Source organism: Microcaecilia unicolor, chromosome 9, assembly GCF_901765095.1.
Source record: "Microcaecilia unicolor chromosome 9, aMicUni1.1, whole genome shotgun sequence".
Lineage (NCBI taxonomy): Eukaryota > Metazoa > Chordata > Amphibia > Gymnophiona > Siphonopidae > Microcaecilia > Microcaecilia unicolor.
The window spans coordinates 208,333,636-208,355,557 of NC_044039.1; the positions used below are offsets into that span (position 1 = coordinate 208,333,636).

General features: G+C 44.5%; 1 protein-coding gene across 2 annotated transcripts in view; it reads right to left on the minus strand.

Annotated features, from left to right (window-relative positions):
- Positions 1-7,386: 7,386 nt before the first annotated feature.
- Positions 7,387-21,922, minus strand: part of DGLUCY (D-glutamate cyclase) — a 124,920-nt gene continuing 110,384 nt past the window's right edge. For both annotated transcript variants that reach the window (XM_030214223.1, XM_030214222.1), the window contains exon 13: positions 7,387-9,268. In XM_030214223.1, coding sequence (XP_030070083.1) covers positions 9,128-9,268 — 141 coding nt within the window. In that variant the 3' untranslated portion in view covers positions 7,387-9,127. The remainder of the gene's footprint in view (positions 9,269-21,922) is intronic.

Consider the following 21,922-nt stretch of genomic DNA (forward strand, 5'->3'; position numbering starts at 1 on the left):
GCAAATGAACCTTTTCCGGAGATGCGAAGACGGTAGAACGAGAGGACATTAAATGAGATTGAAGGGGGGCAGACTCAAGAAAAATGTCAGGAAGTATTTTTTCACGGAGAGAGTAGTGGATGCTTGGAATGCCCTCCCGCGGGAGGTGGTGGAAATGAAAACGGTAACAGAATTCAAACATGCGTGGGATAAACATAAAGGAATCCTGTTCAGAAGGAATGGATCCTAAGGAGCTTAGCCGAGATTGGGTGGCAGAGCCGGTGGCGGGAGGCGGGGATGGTGCTGGGCAGACTTATACGGTCTGTGCCAGAGCTGGTGGTGGGAGGCGGGACTGGTGGTTGGGAGGTGGGGATGGTGCTGGGCAGACTTATACGGCCTGTGCCAGAACCATTGGTGGGAGGCGGGGCTGTTGGTTGGGAGGCGGGGATAGTGCTGGGCAGACTTATACGGTCTGTGCCCTGAAAAGGACATGTACAAATCAAGGTAAGGTATACACAAAAAGTAGCACATATGAGTTTATCTTGTTGGGCAGACTGGATGGACCGTGCAGGTCTTTTTTCTGCCGTCATCTACTATGTTACTATGTTAGATGAGACAATGTTTATTTACCTTCCTAAATATTTATGCACCTAATCAAGACCCACAAAATTTTTTGAAACATTATCTGAATTGCGGATTAGGCATATGGAAGGAACTCTGTTAATTGGGGGAGATTTTAATCTCACTTTAAATCCTGATTATTGATAATACAGCTACCTCTGTGTGACCTTTGCTCAAGCTGATAGAAAGGCTTTACAATGCTTTTTAATCCACCAGGGGTTATTAGATCTATGAAGAGAATATCACATAGCAGACAAGGATTATACTTTTTATCCTGCCAAAATAAGACACCTATTTCAGAATAGACCCATGGCTGGGAGGAAGGGAAACAGGAGAAAATATCCAGGAGATCACCATCCATCAAGAACTTGGTCAGACCATACACCTGTATCCTTAACTTTATCCTGGGATAGAAGAGATGGGGCAGAAATACTGGCACTTAAATTATTATTATTATTATTACATTTGTATCCCACATGATCCCACCTTTTTGCAGGCTCAATGTGACTTACAATTCATCGTGGATACTGGAAATAGAAAAGAATGTACATTTGGATTTACAGCAAGTTTTGGGTACAAGATGGTGAAATACATAATATTGGGAATAGAAAAGCGTATACATTTGTTTTAGCAGAAGTTTTGGTTACATGATGGTGAAATACATGATAGTGTTAGAGTCAAAAGCATTAGGTACAAGAAGGTGTGAGAGCAAAAGACATTAAAGAACATTCCTGGATATCTTGAAGAAGGTGGAGTTACGTATGTTGTTCTTTATGATATATTTTGTCGAAGAGATAAGTCTTCAGGAGTTTGCGGAAATGAGACACTATTGTCTGACCTGGTCAATGTTTCTCAATTAGAACAGAGATTGTTAGACTTTCTGTCTTATAATTATGTCCCAGAGGTAGCTTCATTGATTCTATGGTAAACTATAAAAACAGTAATGAGGGGGCATATTATTTCTTTGTAGTCTTACACGAATAAATCTAAGAGGTTGAAAGAGCAAGAACTACGAGCAAATATAATGACTTTAGAGGCCTCTTGTAAAGGGGGGGGGGGGGTAAGGGGCCTAATGTTCATAGGGAAGCCCTATATATAGCTCGATTACAATTTCATGAGCTTGAATTAGATAAGAAGTTAAATTATGTTAAGAAAGAATACTTTGGATTTAAAAATCAAGATAGCAGGCTGATTGCCCATAAAATACATAGACAACAGTTGCATAATTATATTTTAGCAATTTAGGTTCATAAGGGTCAGCGTCAGGTAGATGACACTGATATTCAGCAAGAATTTATGGCCTTTTATACCAAGCTATATAAACCTGAGACAGAGCCTAAAGAGACAATGATTTCTCAATTCCTCTCAACTACTGATTTACCCCCTCGGAAAGTGATTTATTATCATTCCCGATTGCTTTAGATGAGGTACTCTGGGCCATTAAAAATCTCCCTAGTAGCAAGACACCAGGGAATGGATAGTTTTGGCAATCGCTTAGACAAATACTTTGGTAAAGTCCTTGCACCTATCTTAAGGATCAGCGGGCAAAAAAGCCCCCAGCACACATGGCCATGTGGTAAGAGAACTCTTACCATATGGCCATGCAGCAGGGAGCCCTTACCGCCACCCACTGAGGTGGCGATAAGAGCTCCCGCATTAATCTGGCGGTAACTGGCCAGCACACGGTGATGCCGATTACTGTCGGGTTATCACCGCGCAAGCCATTTGGGGGGGGGGGGGGGGTCTTTCCCCCACATGCGCGCTCAGGGCGGGAATACTGCCGGCAAGCCCACGTTGGGCTTACCACTGCTCTGTAAAAGGGCCCTAGTGAGGGTTTATAATTCTATTGATGAACATACAGAGCTGTCCTATTCCTGACGCCTGGCAGTGGGTACTAATTTACCTAGGCCAGGGAAGAGATTATAAGATTTTTACAAAGACCTTAGCAGCTCAGTTTAAAAAAGTCCTAACTAAATTAGTTTATCCTGACCAAACTGGCTTATCATGGGAAGAAAAACTTTTGATAACATTCATGGAGTGCATCCACTGGTGGAGCAGGCCAAAGCTTATTGATACTTTCATTCAATGTGGAGAAGGCCTTTGACAGAGTCCGTTGGCTCTATATTTTCATGGTACTTCACAAAGGGGGCATATTGAGGCCTTCTCTGCAAAGGGTTCAAACTCTATGTACAAAACCCTTGACATCTTTGAAAATTAATGGACATGTTACTAAAGCCTTTCAACTATTTCGAGGTACCTGTCAGGGCTGTGCTTTGTTGCCCATTCGCTTTGTCCATCAAAATCCTGGCTCAATTAAATAGAGCTTCAGCGGGAATAGAGACTGTAACATAAGGTGTGCAAAAGCATAAAGGTTTTCTATTTGTGAGTGATATTTTGCTGACTTTATCAACTCCAGATTCCTCCCTTATTCAAATTATTGAAGTGCTGCATAGGATTTAAAATAAATACGGATAAGTCTGAAATGAATGAGGCCAAACAACTACAACAGGGCTTTCCATTTTGTTGGGCACAAAAATCAATACTTTTGGGGGGCATCCAATTGTCTGCTTCAACCCAGGAATTATACGAACTTAACTTCCTTCCTAAGCTTAAGAAGCTCCTCTTGGAACCAGAGAGACGGGAAGGTTTAAATCTATCCTGGTTGGGATGGATCAATGCTCTAAAAATGATTGCCTTTCCAAAACTGCTATATCTTTTTCTGGTCATCCCAAGTGCTCTGCCCAAGGGCTTCCTTCATTTATGGACTAGAAAAACTTGTATTTACATCTAGAAAAAAAAGCCACCTAGGGTAAATAGGGCTATGCCCTATCAAAGGAAACAATGTGGAGGCATGGGGGTTCCACACTTTGCCCTTTACAATAAACAACACAACTTCAAATTATAGCTGAATGGTTACACGGATCCCAGAAAGCATGGTTGTCCATAGAACAGAAAATCGTTGGGAAGACACTCCTGTGGGCACTACATTGGCTTCCTATGCAACAACTGAGGTTTCTCCCATGCCTGTTTACGTGAGAGATCCTTGGCTTGTGCAGTGATCTAGGTGGCTTTCTGATAGAAAATAACACCAGTCTATGCCTATTATGTATGCACAAGGTTTCACCCTGGGACAAGAAGATATAGTATTCGCTCAGTGGGTCTCAGCTTCACCACACACATTGGGACAAGTATGGGAGAAAGGTGAATTATTACCCTTGGCTGAGGAATATGGTGTTCTATGAGATGCTTTCCAGTACAAGTAACTTCATGATTTTATACTTAAAGAGGGCCCACGAAGACTTACAACTATGGGAAACAGATTTGGAAAAGGCGATATGTATGGCAATGGGAAAAAGGTGTGTGTGTGTGTGGGGGGGGGGGGGGGAAGATAAGAGCCCTACTTGCCCAATACATACCAATGTCTTTTTATACTGGCAGATTGGAATAAAAAGCACAACCCTGGGAGTTTAAAGACTGGACTAAGATGTTCACTTCCTTAAAAGATCAGTGGCTAGTAGAATGATTGAAAATGGCTACAAATCTTCTATCAGTGATGCTATACTCCGGCTCATCTAGCCAAGATTTACAAAACTAACTTGGACAGATGTTGGCAAAGCTTTGGTGAGCAGGGCAACTTCTTTCATATATGGTTGAACTGTCCTGCAGTGCGAATATTTTGGACAGCAATCTTTGGAATAGTGGACTCTTATTTTACAGGCACCTCCCTGCTGCCTGGAATGTTGTTGACTTCATCATAAAATTACTGGAATTTTGAAAGAGGCTCATAAACTGGCAAATCATCTTTTCACAGCTGAAAAGATCACCCTGACAAGAGTTTGAAAACAACCACAAACTCCACCTCTGGAGATGGTTCTCTTAAAACTGGACTATATATGTTTAATGGCCAAGTTGACGGCTCTAAAGTATGGCCAGATCTTGCTGTATCATGAAATATGGAACTATAGTGCGTGGAGAACCCAAATCACAGCGACAGCTGACTCATGAGCTTAGTACTCAATCCTTTGCTAGACTTCTTGAATTTTGCTATACACCAAGATTACCCTCATTATTGAGTTTTGAGGTGCTTGGGAGGACAGGGGCAAGGGAAAAGGTAGGGGACTCCAACAAATGGACTACATAGCTCTTCAGAAGAACAGCAGACACAGCTTCTATTAAGTGATGCTTCCAGAAACACAAGGAAGACTAATATATTTGTAAGACATTATTTTACCTACAAAGGGCATGTAGTGCCATGTTTTAGTATCGCAGAGTACCTGTTTGACCTGCTGTGTAGCAGAACGGGGCAGCTAAAAATCTCTTCAACCAGAGAACTGTAGCCAGAACTCTTATGCAGCAAAGGCAGATACTGAAGAGGAAGAAGACAGCCAGGAGAAAGGGAAGAGCACAGCCATGTAATTTCTACGAAGTGACTTAGCCTTAGATACATAGAGAATTTTTTTAAATAAGAAATGATATCCCAAGCAGACCTTTCTTGTATTTTAGGGGAATAATTATTAAGGTGCAGTACAGCAATAATGCATGATGTTTGCCCATTAATATGTTAAATGACAATAATGTGTACTATATTATTGTAACACTTGTTGGTATGTTACTGCATGATACATAATGAGATAGAAGGCATGCAAAACATCTCATTATTATGTAAATTGAATAATGCAGCTTGCAGCGTTATTTTAGCTGCCTGGGAGCATCAGGATGCTAACTCATGTCCCAATGCTCCTGCGCCACATCTTAAAGAGGCTGGCACGTGAACAATCAATGTGGTGCCCTTCCCCCTTCCTGAATCACTCTCTCATCATAACCCCTTCCCCAGAAGACTCTCCCCCATCACAATTCCCAGGAATTGCTCCTCCTTTCCCTTTACTCTCACCCTTCCAAATGCCTCCCAGGAACTACCTGTTTGGGAATTCTAGGGCAAGAGTGATTCCCAGTCATTCCTGCCCCTGCTGATGCCAGGTTCAAAATGGCACAGATGAACTCCTAGTGGTAGTACCACGGACTACTAGGAATCAAGTGACTCCATTGCAATATTCTACATAGAGCATGATTGAAGATGTCACAATGAGAGGCTAAAGTCATGATTCAAACTAAACTATACTGGGATTACTCCTGTCCCAGAATCTCTAGACACCAGGAATTTGGATAGGTAGGCCCTGGAGGCCTATGGGAGGGTGGGGGTTGTTCCAAGGAAGGGGAAGCTCTGTGTGTGTGTATGTGTGTTGGGGGGGGGGGCGGAGGCTCTTCAGGAGGGGGTATGTATTCAGGGGGAGTCTTCAGGGGAGAATATTCTTTGTATGCTAGACTCCTTTAAGAAGTTGTCCAGGAGCACTGGGCTTAGGTTCACTGCAAGCTGCCTTATTTGATATATACAAGGGGGCAATTTCTCCTTGACAAGATTGAACCTCACTCCTCAGCCAGGGCATACGGTTTACGATCTCAGTCTCTCAAAATTATTGCTAATACTCATCGTAATACTTGCATTGTGCCAAAGAGAGATTCTTTCTAGAGTTCATAAGATAAAATATGTATAGGCAACTTACCAGGTGTGCTTGCAACTTATTTTTAATCAAGCCTGTAGCATCCAAAATGATTGGAAATATTTCTGTATCTTTCTCCCTCATTTTCTTAGTCTCCGACTGCATTTCTTGGTACTTCAGGATCTTCCCTTTCTCCATGCAATTCACCGAGTGATCATTTGGGACAATAACTCTATAATCAATGCTGCTCTGGTGGCTTTTTTTTTACTACTAGATCTGTTTTTCTTGTATCCAGCTTTTTACCAGTCAGGATAGAGCTGTCCCAGGTCATTATAACCTCTTAGAGGCAGATGCACTAAAGCTAAATGAGCCTTTAATGACTCTCCAACGAGGAAAATTTGATCCGTTGCATGCATCAAAGGGCTTTTACCCAGGAAGCCAGCAGCTAACGAAAACGGAATGGAGATGAGCAATTAGTGTGAAAACCCCATTGAAACGACATGCACTAACCTTTTCCGATTGCCTTTACCGACGTCAGACAGGGGCGGGCCCAGGTGGAGAGAGACGCGCGACAGAAGCTGGGCGAAGGCAGGCATCAGCTTTCTTCTTGCCCGTGCAGCGCCTTCGGACAGAGGAGAGAGGCGCTGCACCGGCCCGGTAAGAGGGAGGGGGGCCCGATGGAGGAGGGGAATGGCGGCGACGACCCCAAAAGGGGGCGGGGCACAGGATGGAGGATGTCGGGAGGCGGAGCTGAGGTGAGAGAGTAGTGAGGAAGGGAGGGGGGCAGGGGCTGCTAGAATTTTGCTTTTTTCGGGGTGGGGGGGAGCGGCGGAAAGTGGGGAGCAGCGGGGGGGGGGGGGGCAAGGCCGTCCGTACAGGACGCTCCTGATGAGCGCCCTTGCCCCCTCCCGACCCTTTTTTTTTATTTTTGTTTTGATTTGGGAGCCATGTGCTTGTGATTTGACTGTGTTTTGACTGTTTGTGGCATGCGCAGAGCAGCTAACATAACGCTTGGCTGCTCTGCGCATGATTTGGGGGCCGATTAACGATGTGTATTGTGATTCTTTGATACATTGTACGTTTCAATACCGATCTCAGCATGTGTGACTTTTTTTTTTGGTGCATTTTTCGTTATTTTAAAATCGTTAGGGACTTTAACGATTTAGATTTTTTTACGTTTGGTTGCTGCATCTGCCTCTTAGTTTTCCATAATTCTCTTAGGGTCAGGATCCCAGTGCTTTTCTGGTACACTGTTTTTGTAATGCTTACAGAGTTTCCAATGAATGAGATGTCTCACCTTGTTGTGCCTTTCTGTATAAATATTTTCCACCATCAACACTTCGTAGCCAGCCATGGGCTCTATCTTACAAAATCTACAGATGTCTGTCGCATGAGTTTTTTCAGTGTTTGCTGTAAACCATTTTGATATATATGATAATGAGGTGTTTTGCATGCATTTGCATCCTTTGCTTCTCATTATGTAGTACTGAGACATCACGGTTAAGTGACGCCCAAGGTAAATTTTTACTATATTTTAATAACTACTGCCAATACTCATTATGTAGGTAGAGAAAGGGATTCAATAAACCTATTTCTGTGGGGGTTTTTTTTTTCTGCAGAAATACTTGTCTAATTTGCTCTGGGAATTTTTTCCATTCCTGAAATTACAGAGAATGAAGTTCTTGGCAGAAGTAGTGCAGGCTCAAAACTTTGCAAAGCAAAACTGTACTTTATACTTTTAGTATGAAAACAAAAAGGAGAGCAAAGTTAATAAATATGTAAGTATTATTCCCTGAAAACGAATGTCTTGGGTTTAGGATGATGTGACTGAGAGCTTCCCTTCTTGCTGGACACTGGTTTGAGTTCATTGCAATATTCTACATAGAAAGTGGTTGAAGATGTCACAATGACAGGATAAACCCATGATTCAACCTAAACTATACTGTTATGCCACAATAATGGTTATTAGGTGAAAAAATGTTACATTTTTTCTGGTAAGGTTTAGTGAGTATATATTTAGAAAGTTGCATGATTACAAGCTTTGGTGCACTTTACAAAACCTAACATCTACCAAATCAGTATGATACCCTGCTAAATCTATTTAGATCTTATAATGATGTTTTTCATATTACTAAAAAAAATGGAACTTTAGAATCCTTGCTCCCTTCTGCTCTTTTTTTTTGTTTTTAACAGCTAGCTAATACTATACATGAGTGCTGAATGCTAAGGAACAGGCTGGAAGGGTAAATATATGAGTAGAAACATTCGCCCTGAGGTAGCTCCACACTCACACAAGAGCAGGGAGAATCACTCCCCTTTACATAGAAGAGAATTATTGTTTCCTAGAAAGGTGAATTGTGTAGTCTCGGGATTTTAGGGGAACATCTTCTATGATGGATGTCTGTCTTTGAAGGGTGGGAGCTGTAGCACAAACGGAAAGGAATTTCAGAGCTCATACTACGAGCAGGTTCTACAGATTGTTAAGAAATGTACGATTAGTTGAATGAGATTGCTGGCGGAGACGATGCCTTTAGAAGGCCAACACTTTCAACAATCCAGTCTGTTCAGTTCAGGAGAAATCTAAAGAATCCAAAAAGCTCATATCCTTAGGTTTCATCATTCTTATAAGAAGTATCACCTTTACCCAACTCCTCTGCCTGCTGCTTTTCTTACAATGCTGCTTTTGGGGCCTCTTTGACAAAGCCACACTACCATTCAGCTCTTATGGGCTTCCTCTCATTTGCCGCTCAGCTTTCTAAAAGAAGCCCTTGGTGAACCAACATAGCCCTTCCTGTGAAAGATGTATGTTAGATTCACCTTTAGGCTTTCCTTCACTACTATGGTTTACTCAGTATAAAATTATATCTGTGATACTGGACACAAACAAATAGTTTCCTAGCTCTGGCTGACTAAATAACCTGTAACAGGTCATTCACTGTCTCAAATGTGTATCACCCTCATTCTCAGTTTATGCCCGGTAGCTAACAAGTGGACTTCAGGCTATAGGATGCATGCTATCAGCAATCACATTAACGTGTGAGCTCTAACAGCTTGTCGATCATTACAGAGTGTGTATCGTAGAAAGGTAGTCCATCCACTTCCATGGCCAGACTTGCAGTCTTTCCACTCCGTACCCTGTGACTTACAAGGATTTTCAGCAGCTCTTCTTCCTGGGAATGAAACAAATAAGAAAACAGCAACCTATAAGCAGCGAAAGGGATACAGCACTGGGACCAGAGCCCAATCAACTTTTCCCTCACATGGCATCAGCAAGTAGGGACCAGGCCAAGGAAACACTGGTGCAGACAAATATTTTTAAATAACAGTGGAGGGCTGGATTATATGGACCTCCCTGAGCCAAAGAGGGGTTCTACTGCCCCTATGATGAATCAAAGGCCCCTGACAGCATTTATATATATATGATAAAAAAGCTTACCCAAGGTGGATCTTATGTTGTCTTTATTAATTGCTACTGTAATTAAGCAGCAAGAGGGAAGGGACATTCAGAGCCACAAAGCTGCAAGTAGGTACAACCTAGAATTCTTTGGAAAGCACTACCATCACTTTTCACAATATGCTGCCCTGACACTGGCATGGAAATTGAGACCTTTCATTTTCTTCTACCTGGGCTTCTGAGATCAGCTTCTGGAGGCAACCAATTCAGCAGGTAAGAGTGTGGGATGGGGGGGAAAGGGATTACAAATGCAGTTCAACAGATTGAAAACATATAGAGGACTACCTTTTAAACCCATTTACCTGGAAAAGGTTTGTTTGCGGATTAATACCTTTCAAATATTTGAACATCTGTATCATATCGCATACCAATGGATGCAACCAATTATCTACTCTTGATTGGCGCCTGCCATGATGTAATATTGCAAGCCACATAGAGTCTGCAAATAGGTGGGAAAATGTGGGATACAAATGCAACAAATAAATAGATAGGTACCGATTTATCCAGGTAAAGAGGCTGTCTGAAAATTGTCCATCCTAAACCCGGCTACAAGCACATGCTGGGTTCCATAGCGCACACAGTTTTTCCTACATTTAGAGGAGGTGTTCCGATCGAGCAACTAAAATGCATGTAGATTATCTTTTCAAATCTATGTGCATTATTTTCCATGCAACATGTAACCCAAAGAAAAACATTGTCTATGGATTCTTTGCACCTTCAGCATTTATGTGCATACTTTGCCTTTGAAGACTGGTCCAAAATAAAAGGTACCCACAAACTTTACAGCAGTGTGCGCAGTTTGAATATTTACCGTACAGGACCTAACCTGTGAGGAAGAATCTGCCCAACTTCTTTTAATGTTCTGGGAACATGTATTGAGTATTAAGCTTCCAGATCTGCGGGGACTGATTTCTGCCTACTGACTGGAAAACACCAGCATGATAAGATGGACTGGACTGTTTGTTAGAGTGGTTTTCTGTTATTCTGGTCTAAGAAAGGCTATTAACATTAAAAATGCAATGTTTTGTGCAGCCAGACTTGGGCTGGGACACTCCATTTAATTGCAGTCACTTAGAAGAGGTAAAGGCCCACTGAAATTAGATCACATTTCAACTTTTATTAAAATGGGAGGAAAAATAGGTGATGAGGTCAAAACAGAGAAGGCAGCTAATCTATATAAATAATTCTCACCTGGAACATTCTGAAGCTCACTCTGTGGGAGGGAAACACTGAAGGCTAGGCTCTCAGCTCATTCACTCTCACTCATGCACCACTCACTGTCACTCATAGACCTGCCCTCAGCCACGCCCCTTCCGGACATAATTCGCAACCCCAACGTTCTAAATGAAGCCTCCAAACCGCTCCAAACCGGAAGTGTGAGGCGTCCAGATATCCGTTTTGCCCATGGCTCAAAACAGGAAGTGTGAGGCATCCTGTGCCCCGCCCTCGCGTCAGAACGTGATGACGATGAGGGCGGAGCACAGTCCAGGAACCGACATCTCCCCCTGCCCCTCGGCGAGTCGCCGGCCATGGTTCGGACAGGACCCGCATCACGCACCACAGTCCAGGGAACGCTGACCAGGAAATATGGTTCGGACGGGACCCGCATCGCGCACCTCGGTCCACGAAACCCTGCCCAGGAAACGCTGCCCCTCGGCGATTCTATGCCCATGGTTCACACGTGATCAGCATCACAGAACGCCCATGTGCCTGCAGGGAGGTTGCGGGACAGGTGCGTTGCTGACGATGCGTCAGGATGGGTGGGGAGGCTGCACACACCGGCACACACGAGGATTGCTGCACATCAACCAGGGCCTGCAGGGGGTTTGCGGAACAGCTGCGTCGCTGGCGATGCGTCGGCATGGGTGCGGAGCCTGCACACGCCGGGGCACACGAGGATCGCTGCACACCAAAACCGGGGGTTCGGGGACAGCTCGGTCCCTGACGATGGGTCGGGATGGGTGGGGAGGCTGCACACTCCGGGAGACACGACCATCGCTGCACACCACAACCTTGCTAGCGCCCTTTTCATCTCTCCCAGAAACGGGCCTTTTTTACTAGTAGAGAAATAACCAATGACTTCAGTCCAGAGAAGGAAGTGCTCACTACCCCCTCAGCTGTAGGCTGGTTGTGTTTTACCTATGAGGGCAGGTGTGATATGCAACCACACAGATGTGCACACCTGAAAAAAGTGCACATAGGATGCTCAAAGCTGAATGTGTCTAGGGGAGCAGCAAAATATATCCATTACCTCTTTGCCTGCTACAACTTAGCATCCCTAGTAGGCTTGTGAATCAGAGACACCTCTGGTTGTAAAGACTGCCTGCAGCTTCCCTTCTTCTGATTTAACTTTCAGACAAAAAAACCTAGCCTACAAACTAAGGGCCCTGTTTTCTAAGCTGCGCTGTAGGCGTGCTAGCGTTTTTATCGTGCGCTAATGATAGAGACGCCCATAGGAATATATTGGTGTCTCTAGTGTTAGAACGCGCTAAATTTTAGCACGCCTTAGTAAACAGGGCCATAACTTACTTGCACAATCCTACAACATGTCTTTCATTTAAGCCTTCAATCTTTTCCAACTTGTGGAAGAGGAAAACATTCTGCAAAAAACCTTGTGTGAAATTTATTGCAGGGGTGATACACAGTGCGTCTTCTGCCATATCCCTAAAGTTGTCGGTGAAACCACACAGCATACTGGAGGAAATATAGGAAACAACATAGGAGAAAGCCAGAACATCAACCAATTCAAACACCCTTCAAATTAATAATTTTTTGTTACATTTGTACCCCGCTCTTTCCCACTCATGGCAGGCTCAATGCGGCAGGCAATTGAGGGTTAAGTGACTTGCCCAGAGTCACAAGGAGCTGCCTGTGCCGGGAATCGAACTCAGTTCCTCAGTTCCCCAGGACCAAAGTCAACCACCCTAACCACTAGGCCATACAGAAAAAAATTTATTGTCCTCATATAACTGAGATGAAAACAGCACCACTACTACTACTACTACTTAACATTTCTAAAGCGCTATTAGGGTTACGCAGCGCTGTACAATTTAACATAGAGGGACAGTCCCTGATCAAAGAGCTTACAATCTAAAAGACAAGTGAACAGTCAGTCCGAAAGTGCTAAACATGACAGCTCATTAATTTTTATTCATTGCACTTTAAGAAAAAGTGTCCAAAGAGAAAATTTCAGAAACCAAACTCATTTACAAAAAGCAATCAAGAATATGTAATCCAAATACGGATATATCCACCACACTTATCTTTTTTTCCCCAAATATTTTTATTGCTTTTTCAATTTCAACAAACAGAGAAAAAAAAAAAAACCCAGCAACATTTGCCAAGTCTCATACATAGGGTTTCTCATACAATTCAAAACAGTTACAGGTAAAGCAACCTCCCCCCCCCCCCCCCCATCCCTCCCGCACTATGGTGGTGACAAAAGCACTTCTCTTTTCTGTTCATATGGGAGCCATATCTTTCGAAACAAATTAACATGGCCTTTTCTAATTGCCGTCAACTTGGACATCTGGTATATATAATCTAATTTACGTGCCACCAGCTGCATGCCAGGTAGTTCGACCTGCTTCCAGGCCTTCGCTAGCATAATTTTAGCTGCTACAAAACACTGGATCGCTAATTTATGCCAGTGTATCCTAACTTTCTGGGGCCGAAGGTGTAATAGGCAATATCCTGCCTGACTAGGGTATGTCACCTTAACCATTGTATGAATCATCTCCAGCACCCGTGCCCAATACACCTTGACCTTTGGACATTCCCACCAAATATGCATAAACGTCCCTCTTATCCCACAGCCTCTCCAACAGTCTGCAGACATGTGCGTGTAAATTCTCTGGAGCTTGTCCGGCGTGTAGTACCACCAGTACAGTATCTTATACCCATTTTCAATTAGGGGTTGTGCTATAGATGGCTTTAGCAAATATCTATACACACTCCGCCAACTCTCATCCGTAAAGCTAGTTTGGAGCACCGACTCCCATCTCCTCACATAATATTCCTGGGGAGTTGAGAGCAGCAGCAGGGCCCTATAGAGCCTAGTCACACCACCCTTGCCTCCTCCCCCCCTGATCGCTCTCTCGAGCACTGTTTCAGCCAACTCTAGCTCTTCCCTCGCTCGTCTGTGTATATAATTTCTCAAGCAATGGTAGTATACCAAATCCTTCTCCTCCAATCCATACTCCACCTGCATGTCCTGAAATTCTCGTATTGTCCCCTTATCCCATATCTGATCTATTTTATGCAGTCCCTGCTTAGCCCACCTTTGATACACACTCTCTGACTTTCCCAGTGGGAATCCCGGAGCTTCACAAATAGCCATTTGTAGGAAGTATTTCCTGTCTGGGAAAGTCTGCGTTCGGATGTGGTACCAGATGTGTAAGAGATGGCTTATCCCCTCCGGAGCCCTTCTGATAGCTGCCCAGAGGTCCTTCCCCGGGGCCCATAGTATAGCTCCTAAGTATCGGGTTCCTAGCCATGCTCTCTCCCAGTGTAACCATTTCTTATTATTTTCAGGGTACCATTCCGCTAGAATCCTCAACTGTGCAGCCTGATAATATAGATAGAAATTTGGTACACCCATGCCTCCCATGGCCGGGAGTTGGAACATCACCGACCTGCGCACCCTGGGCGGCCTCTTCCGCCAAATGTACGTAAACATTTTCCTATTTAATTGTTGAAAAAATGAGCGGGGAATTGGTATTGGAAGGGCCAAGAACAGGTATAGTAGTTTGGGGAGTATCATCATTTTTATTGCATGAACTCTACCCATCCATGATATGTTTAGACCTTCCCACCTGTCTAATTCTTCAAATAACTCCTTTACCTTTCTGGGGTAGTTTGCTTGAAACATTGTCTCTACCTGATTAGTAATTTGGATTCCTAAATATCTGATGGATTTCTCTGCCCAAACGAATGGGTGAGCCCTCTGTATTTGTGCTACCTCGCCTGGAGGCGTCGTGAGGTTTAAGATTTCTGACTTGTTTGCATTAATTTTAAAGCCTGACATCTGCCCATAATGATCCATGAGCTCCATCGCCCACTCCAGCGATTGTTTTGGGTGTGTAAGGGTTAGTAAGATATCATCTGCAAACAGCATGATCTTGTGCTCGCGTCTACCTCTGACCACTCCCCGTACCTCTTGCTGACGTCTAACCATCCTGGCTAGTGGCTCAATTGATAGTGCAAACAGCAGTGGTGATATCGCACACCCCTGTCGTGTACCTCTGCTCAAGGACAGCGGCTTGGTACGTGTACCATTTATCTTAATCATTGCCAGTGGGTTAGCATATAGCAGGCGAAGCCAAGTCAGAAATCTTCCTTCTATTCCTATCTGTTTTAGGACCGCAAACAGAAATGGCCATTCTACTCGGTCAAACGCCTTCTCTGCATCTACCGAGAACACAATCACTGGAGCTTCATCTTCCCTCGCTTGTTGAATAACATGGAGCAGACATCTAATATTATCAAATGTCTGCCGACCTTCGATAAAGCCCGCTTGGTCCTCATGCACCAAGCGTGGCATTACCCCCTGTAATCTCTTAGCCAGCACTTTAGTGAATATCTTATAATCAGTATTTAAGAGCGAAATCGGTCGGTACGATCCGCAATGGAGCGGGTCCTTACCAGGTTTTAAGATCAGTACTATCTCTGCCATTCTCCAAGAATATGGTAGTTCTCTGGCCGTTTCTAGGGATGTCACCACCCTCAGCAACACAGGGGCCAACCATTTGGCATACATTTTATAGAACCTGACAGGGAACCCATCTGGACCCGGGGCCTTGTTATTGGGTAGATCTGCGATTGCCCTTTCTATATCTTCTAATGTCATAGGTCCTGACAGTGTTTCTAGTTCCTCATAGGCCATTTTAGGTAGGTCAGCTTCCTTCAAATACTGAGCTATCTCATTCTCAGATGCTGTATGTTCTGACTGATACAACCTAGTGTAAAATTCCCAAAATATTTCCTGTATTTTTTCTGTTTGAGTGTGGTGTTCTCCCAAAGCATCCTTTATGCCAGTAATGACATTCCTTTGTGCACTCTTTTTAAGCTTAAAAGCGAGTAATCTGCTAGCCCTATTCCCACACTCAAAGTGTTCTTGCTGTGTTTGCTGCATTTGCACTGCTATTTCTGACAGCTGTAGTTCATTTAATTGCGCCCTAAGCTCGTGCAGCTCTGCCGTCTTTTTCTTATCTGCCGGGTCAGTTTTATGGGCTTTTTCCAGGTCTGCTACTGCTCTCCTGAGAGTGGTTTCCCGCTCCGCCCTGATTTTATTACAGTGGGCCTGAAGTGATATCAGCTGACCCCTAAGTACTGCTTTAAGCCCCTCCCATATGCTGATAGGCTGAACCTCCTCCGTGTCATTAAATTTAAGGTATTCTGTTATATAATTTTCTATGGTACTTATATTCTGCGGGTCTAATAGGAGAGCTTCATTCATCCTCCATTGCCACTGTCTTTTAGGCGCGTTTACTACCCTCATGGTTAGAACCACCGGGGAGTGATCCGACCATGTTCTTGGTTCAATTTCCACATCACGCATTCTATCCCCTATTACTCCCTCTCCTAGCCAATAGTCTATCCTAGAATATGAATTATATTTTGGTGAATAATATGTGAAGTCTTTTATTGGCCCATGTCTCTCTCTCCATAGGTCCTTTAGCCCCCATCTCATCATCCACCCCTTAAGGGCCACTCTATCCTTCTTGGCATATGTCACCTTTCCCCCCGAATTATCTATTGCTGGGTCCATCGTGAGATTTAGGTCACCTCCCACCATAAGGTGTCCCTGTATGTGTTTTTGCATGAGTTCCTCTAGTTCCTCCAGAAATTCTCCCTGACCCTCATTTGGAGCATATACACATACCATGGTATAGAATATACCGTATAGGGATGCCACCACCAATACATATCTGCCTAATTTGTCCCTTATTGTTTTATGTATATACCATGGGTGAGCACCAGACATTGCCACCAGCACCCCCCGCGTCTTTTTGCCATCTAGACTCGACGCATACTGTATAATTGGAAAGCTTTTATGCTTCATCAAGTGTTCATGGTTTCGCTTTAAGTGGGTTTCTTGAAGAAACACCACGTCTGCTTTCAGACGCAGCATCTCTCTGAACACCTGCCTTCTTTTCTGGGGGGTGTTTAGGCCTCGCACATTCATTGTCACATACGTGCACACCGACATGGCATTCTATTTTTTTCCCCACCTATATATCCACCACCTAGTGCTCTCCCTCCCCTCCTTTCCCCTCCCAGCCCCCCCTCTCGCCCCCCACATCTGTGTTTGACATGTCAATTTACCCAATATTGGCATGTCCATTAAAGAGGAAATCACGTCATCATCTCAGCAACCTTCAGTATACCATCACTCTGCACTACAGGGCTAGTTAACCTCAGTGTGAAACCACTCCAGACTTTTGTTAACAGCAATCTTCCCATAGGTCTATAGTCAAATGGTCATCCCATGTTCGCCGATGGGGTCATCCGCTTATCTGATAGTTGGCGCCTCAGTCTCCCCCTTCCTTGGGACACTCGCTACCATTTCGGCCTTTCTTTCCGTGGTTGACCTGCTTTCTGCGGAGCTGTAGTAGCCTCATCTGATCCATGAGCCGCCAAATAGTCTTGTGCTTCTTCAATCGACCCCACTCTGCATTGTTTGCCTTCTTTGTAAAACATCAAGGCGAACGGATGCTGCCATTTATACTTAATCCCTGCTTCTCTCAGTTGGTTTGTGAGGGGTTTGAGTTCGCTGCGCCGCTTCAGGGTGGTGGATGACAAATCATGATAAATTGCTATGGGATAGCTATCCCACTCGATCGGTTCAGCCGCCCTAGCTTTCCGCATCACCGCTTCTTTTGTTTTATAGTCTTTAAAGCAGGCCACTATGTCTTTTGGCGCATTATTTTTGCGACCGCCCAGCGCTCTATGTGCTCTCTCAATCTGTATGGATTCCGTGTCTATTGGGCTATCCGGCTCCGAGAGCAGTTGGGCCGCTATGCGTTGTACTACCACTTCGCAATTCACATAGTCTGGTAGTTCGGGTACGCCCCGCACCCGAATGTTAGCTCGTCGGCTTCTATTCTCTAGATCTTCTACTTTGTCTAGTAGATATTGAGTCTCTGCCTTCTGGCCTTGCACCCGTTGTTCTAGTGTCTGCAGCGTCTCCCCATTTTCTTCTAGGCCCGCCTCCAACTCCACCACGCGGCTGCCTAGCTCGGCCATTTCTCCCCGAAGCTCCGCACCTAGGGCAGCTATATCTTGGCGTACCTCTTTTAGGTCTTTTAGATCTGTGCGGATCTCCTGGAACCAGTTGCAGAGCTTTGCCCAGACTTCTTGTTGTGGTGCGTCCGCCACTCCGCCCTCTAGGAGAGCCGAAACTTCGTGGTCGGTCCTCTGACTCGCGCCATTTTCTTCCTGCTGCTGCATCGTCTTGGCGTCTTTGCGTTTAAACGCAAATGCCTGCAGATCAGCTGTTTTGGCGCTTCCAGATGTCATCGTCCTCTGCGCTACGCTTTCCCACCGCTTTTCCTTCGTGGTTCGCCTTACAGCGTGGTGCAGATCGTGCCGATAATTAAAGCTTTGCGGTTGCTGGTTCGGGAGCTATCGTTTCAAGCCACCATTTGCAACGCTGACGTCACTTCCTCCCACCACACTTATCTTAATGCTTGTTCCAAGCACTTGCTGGCGAGAACTTCAGTGAAAAAGATTAAACTATAATCCCAGGTCTGGGATTAAAGTTTAATCTTTTTCACTGAAGTTCATGCTAGCATGCACCTAGAGTAAGTATTATGATAAATGTGGTGGATATATCCGTGTTTTGATTACATCGTCTTGGAAGGTAACTCTGTGATTGCTTTTTGTAAGTGAGTTTTTTGGTTTGTGAAACTTTTACTTTGATCATTTTCTTAAAGGATTTGTACAATGATTAAAAATTAATAAGATGTCATCTTTGACACCTTTGGTGCTGTTTTTATCTCAGTTTTATAAGCACAATAAAAAAAATGTTTCTTTATAGTAACATATAACATGGAGGGGCATAATCGAACGGGGCCAGCCATCTATATGGGCGGCCATCTCTAAGGCCAGCCCCAGAAAACAGCATACCCGACCGTATTATCGAAACAAGATGGCCGGCCATCTTTCGTTTCGATAATACGGTCGGGGCCAGCCAAATCTCAACATTTGGGCCGGCCTCAGAGATGGCCGGCGTTAGAGATCGCCGCCCTTGGTTTTTGCTGATAATGGAAACTAATGGCGGCCATCTCAAACCCAGCCAAATCCAAGGAGCCAGCATTTGTAGTGCACTGGTCCCCCTCACATGCCAGGACACCAACCGGGCACCCTAGGGGGCACTGCAGTAGACTTCAAAAATTGTTCCCAGGTGCATACCTCCCTTACCTTGTGTGCTGAGCCCCCCAAATCCCCCTCAAAACCCACTCCCCACAACTGTACATCACTACCTTAGACCTTAGGGGTGAAGGGGGGCACCTACATGTGAGTACAGTGGGTTTGGGGGGGGGGGGGTTTGGAGGGCTCCTATTTACCACCACAAGTGTAACAGGTAGGGGGGGATGGGCCTGGGTCCCCCTGCCTGAAGTGCACTGCACCCACTAAAAACTGCTCCAGGGACCTGTATACTGCTGTCATGGAGCTGGGTATGACATTTGAGGCTGGCATAGAGGCTGGCAATAAAAATGATTTTTAATTTTTTTGGGGGGTGGGAGGGGGTTGGTGACCACTGGGGGAGTAAGGGGAGGTGATCCCCGATTCCCTCCGGTGGTCATCTGGTCAGTTGGGGCACTTTTTTGAGGCTTGGTCCTAAAAATAAATGGACCAAGTGAAGCCGGCCAAGTGCTCGTCAGAGCCGGCCTTCTTTTTTCCATTATCGGCCGAAGCCGGCCATCTCGTAACCACGCCCCCGTCCCGCCTTCTGTACCCTGCTGAAACGCCCCCTTGAAGTTTGGCCAGACCTGCAACGGAAAGCAGTTGAAGCCGGCCAAAATCAGCTTTCGATTATACCGATTTGGCCGGGTTTAGGAGATAGCCGGCCATCTCCCGATTTGTGTCGGAAGATGGCTGGCCTTCTCGTTCGAAAATAAGTAGGATAGAAACATAGTAAATGAAGGCAGATAAAGACCTGTACGGTCCATCCAGTCTGCCCAACAAAATAAACTCATTTTACATGGTATGTGATACTTTATATGTTTTTTCTTTTTCAATTGGTTAATGTGGGGGATTTCTCCTTTCTTCTATCCCTAAACTTAGCAATCCCAACACACAGCAGCAGTTTGGCAAATTTCTAGAAACTAAAATATGACCATGTCTGTCCCAAATGAGGTGCTATTTATTGGTGGAGGACATTCATTGTGGACCTCTTTTACCAAGCTGCAGTAAAAAGGGGGCCTGCGTTGGTGGTGCATGTTTTTGACACACACCGATGCTCCCTTTTACTGCAGAAGGTGAAAGGTAGGTCTTTCTTTTTTTAAAGAAATGGCTGTGCAGCAAGTGAAGCATTTGCCACGCAGCCATTTCGGGGGGAGCTCTTACCGCCATCCACTGAGGTAGAAGTAAGGGCTCCCGTGCTAACCCGGTGGTAACTGGGCAAAGCACGGTACTACCCGATTACTGCCGGATACACACCGGCACTACAAAAATAAATATATTTTTTGTAGCACCAGATATGATGGCGCGCTTTTATTTCAGCTCTATAGAGGGGCATTTTCGATATGACGTCTAAGTCCGACTTTGGACTTTTTGAAAAAAAAAAAAAAAGTCCAAAATCTGAATAGGGAGCTGAAGCTGCGAGTTGCCAAGCGACAGCTCAGAACTCTTAATGATTTAGAGATGATCTGCAAAGAGGAGTGGACCAAAATTCCTCCTGACATGTGTGCAAACCTCATCATCAACTACAGAAGACGTCTGACCGCTGTGCTTGCCAACAAGGGTTTTGCCACCAAGTATTAGGTCTTGTTTGCCAGAGGGATTAAATACTTATTTCCCTCTGCAGAATGCAAATAAATTCATATACTTTCCACAATGTGATTTTCCGGATTTAATTTGTGATGTGCTATCTCTCACTGTTACCAATAACCTACCCTTCAATTATGGGCTGCTCATGTCTTTGTCAGTGGGCAAACTTACAAAATCAGCAAGGGATCAAATACTTATTTCCACCACTGTATATACCTAATGATCGAATCACCAACTACAACAGCTGTCCTAACCCTTCCCTCCTGGGCAGCATTTGGAGACATATCCTCAGTGCGAGAGGATAGTACATCCCCTGGTGGGCAGGTCCTGGCTACAGGAGTACTTCCTACTTCACCAGGGTAATGCTTTCCTTCTAGGAGACCTCCCTCCTCCAAGGTAGCACAGGGGCTACCAGACTGGAGGTGGGACTTCTGTACAACATCCCTGTAGATCTTCTCTATGTACCTCTCTGTCTCCCTCAGCTCCACCAAGTCTGCTACTCTAGTCTCAAGAGAACGGACACATTCTCTGAGAGCTGGGAGCTCTTTGCATTGGGAACACACATATGACATCTCACCAACTGGGAGATAATCATACATGTGGCACTCAATACAAATAGTATATTGTATGATTTATTTAGTGTTTCCTTCTCAGATGGTAATGAAATGTATTTAAAACTCTTGTAAGAGCACTCCTTGCTTGTTACCCTAATTACAATAGCTGACTATAAATGAAGAGTTGTCCTAGGGGTGGGTGGGAAGACTAAACTAGATCCTGCAGTGCTTGCTAGAGGCTATCTGTTAATGCTGGGGTACAAAGTTCAAGTTTTAAAACTAAGGGGAAAAGACTATGGAGATTAGTTGATAAAATTTGCTTTTTTATATTTTTATTTTGCCTGTCACTAACCTACAATTCCTCCTTTAAACCTAAATTTTTAAGTTCCCAAAGCAAGCAAAATAGTGTTCACTTATTAGAAAAATGTCCTCTTCTCTCAGAACTTCTCAGAAAGAAAGTTCAGTGGGACCTTTCCTCTTTATATAGGTAAGGGGCTTTTTTCAAACAGGCTCTTTGAACCTAACTCAGCAACCTATGCAAATATTCTACTTCCCCACACCTTAGTTAACATCTAATTGAGGTCATTGGACGCGGTACCAGAGAAATGTCCTCTTCTCTCAGAACTTCTCACAACACCTTGTTGTGCTTTATTCATTATAAAAACAGGTCTAGCTCAAAACATTTTAGTTTTAGTCCTGGATGGTTTTGTTTTGATCCGTTATGGCTGAAAAACATCCAAGTCTTAGGAGCGCCCAGCTCCCGCCCTTAACACGCCCCTGACACGACTCCTTGTGATTGGAACGCACTCTCTGACAGACTT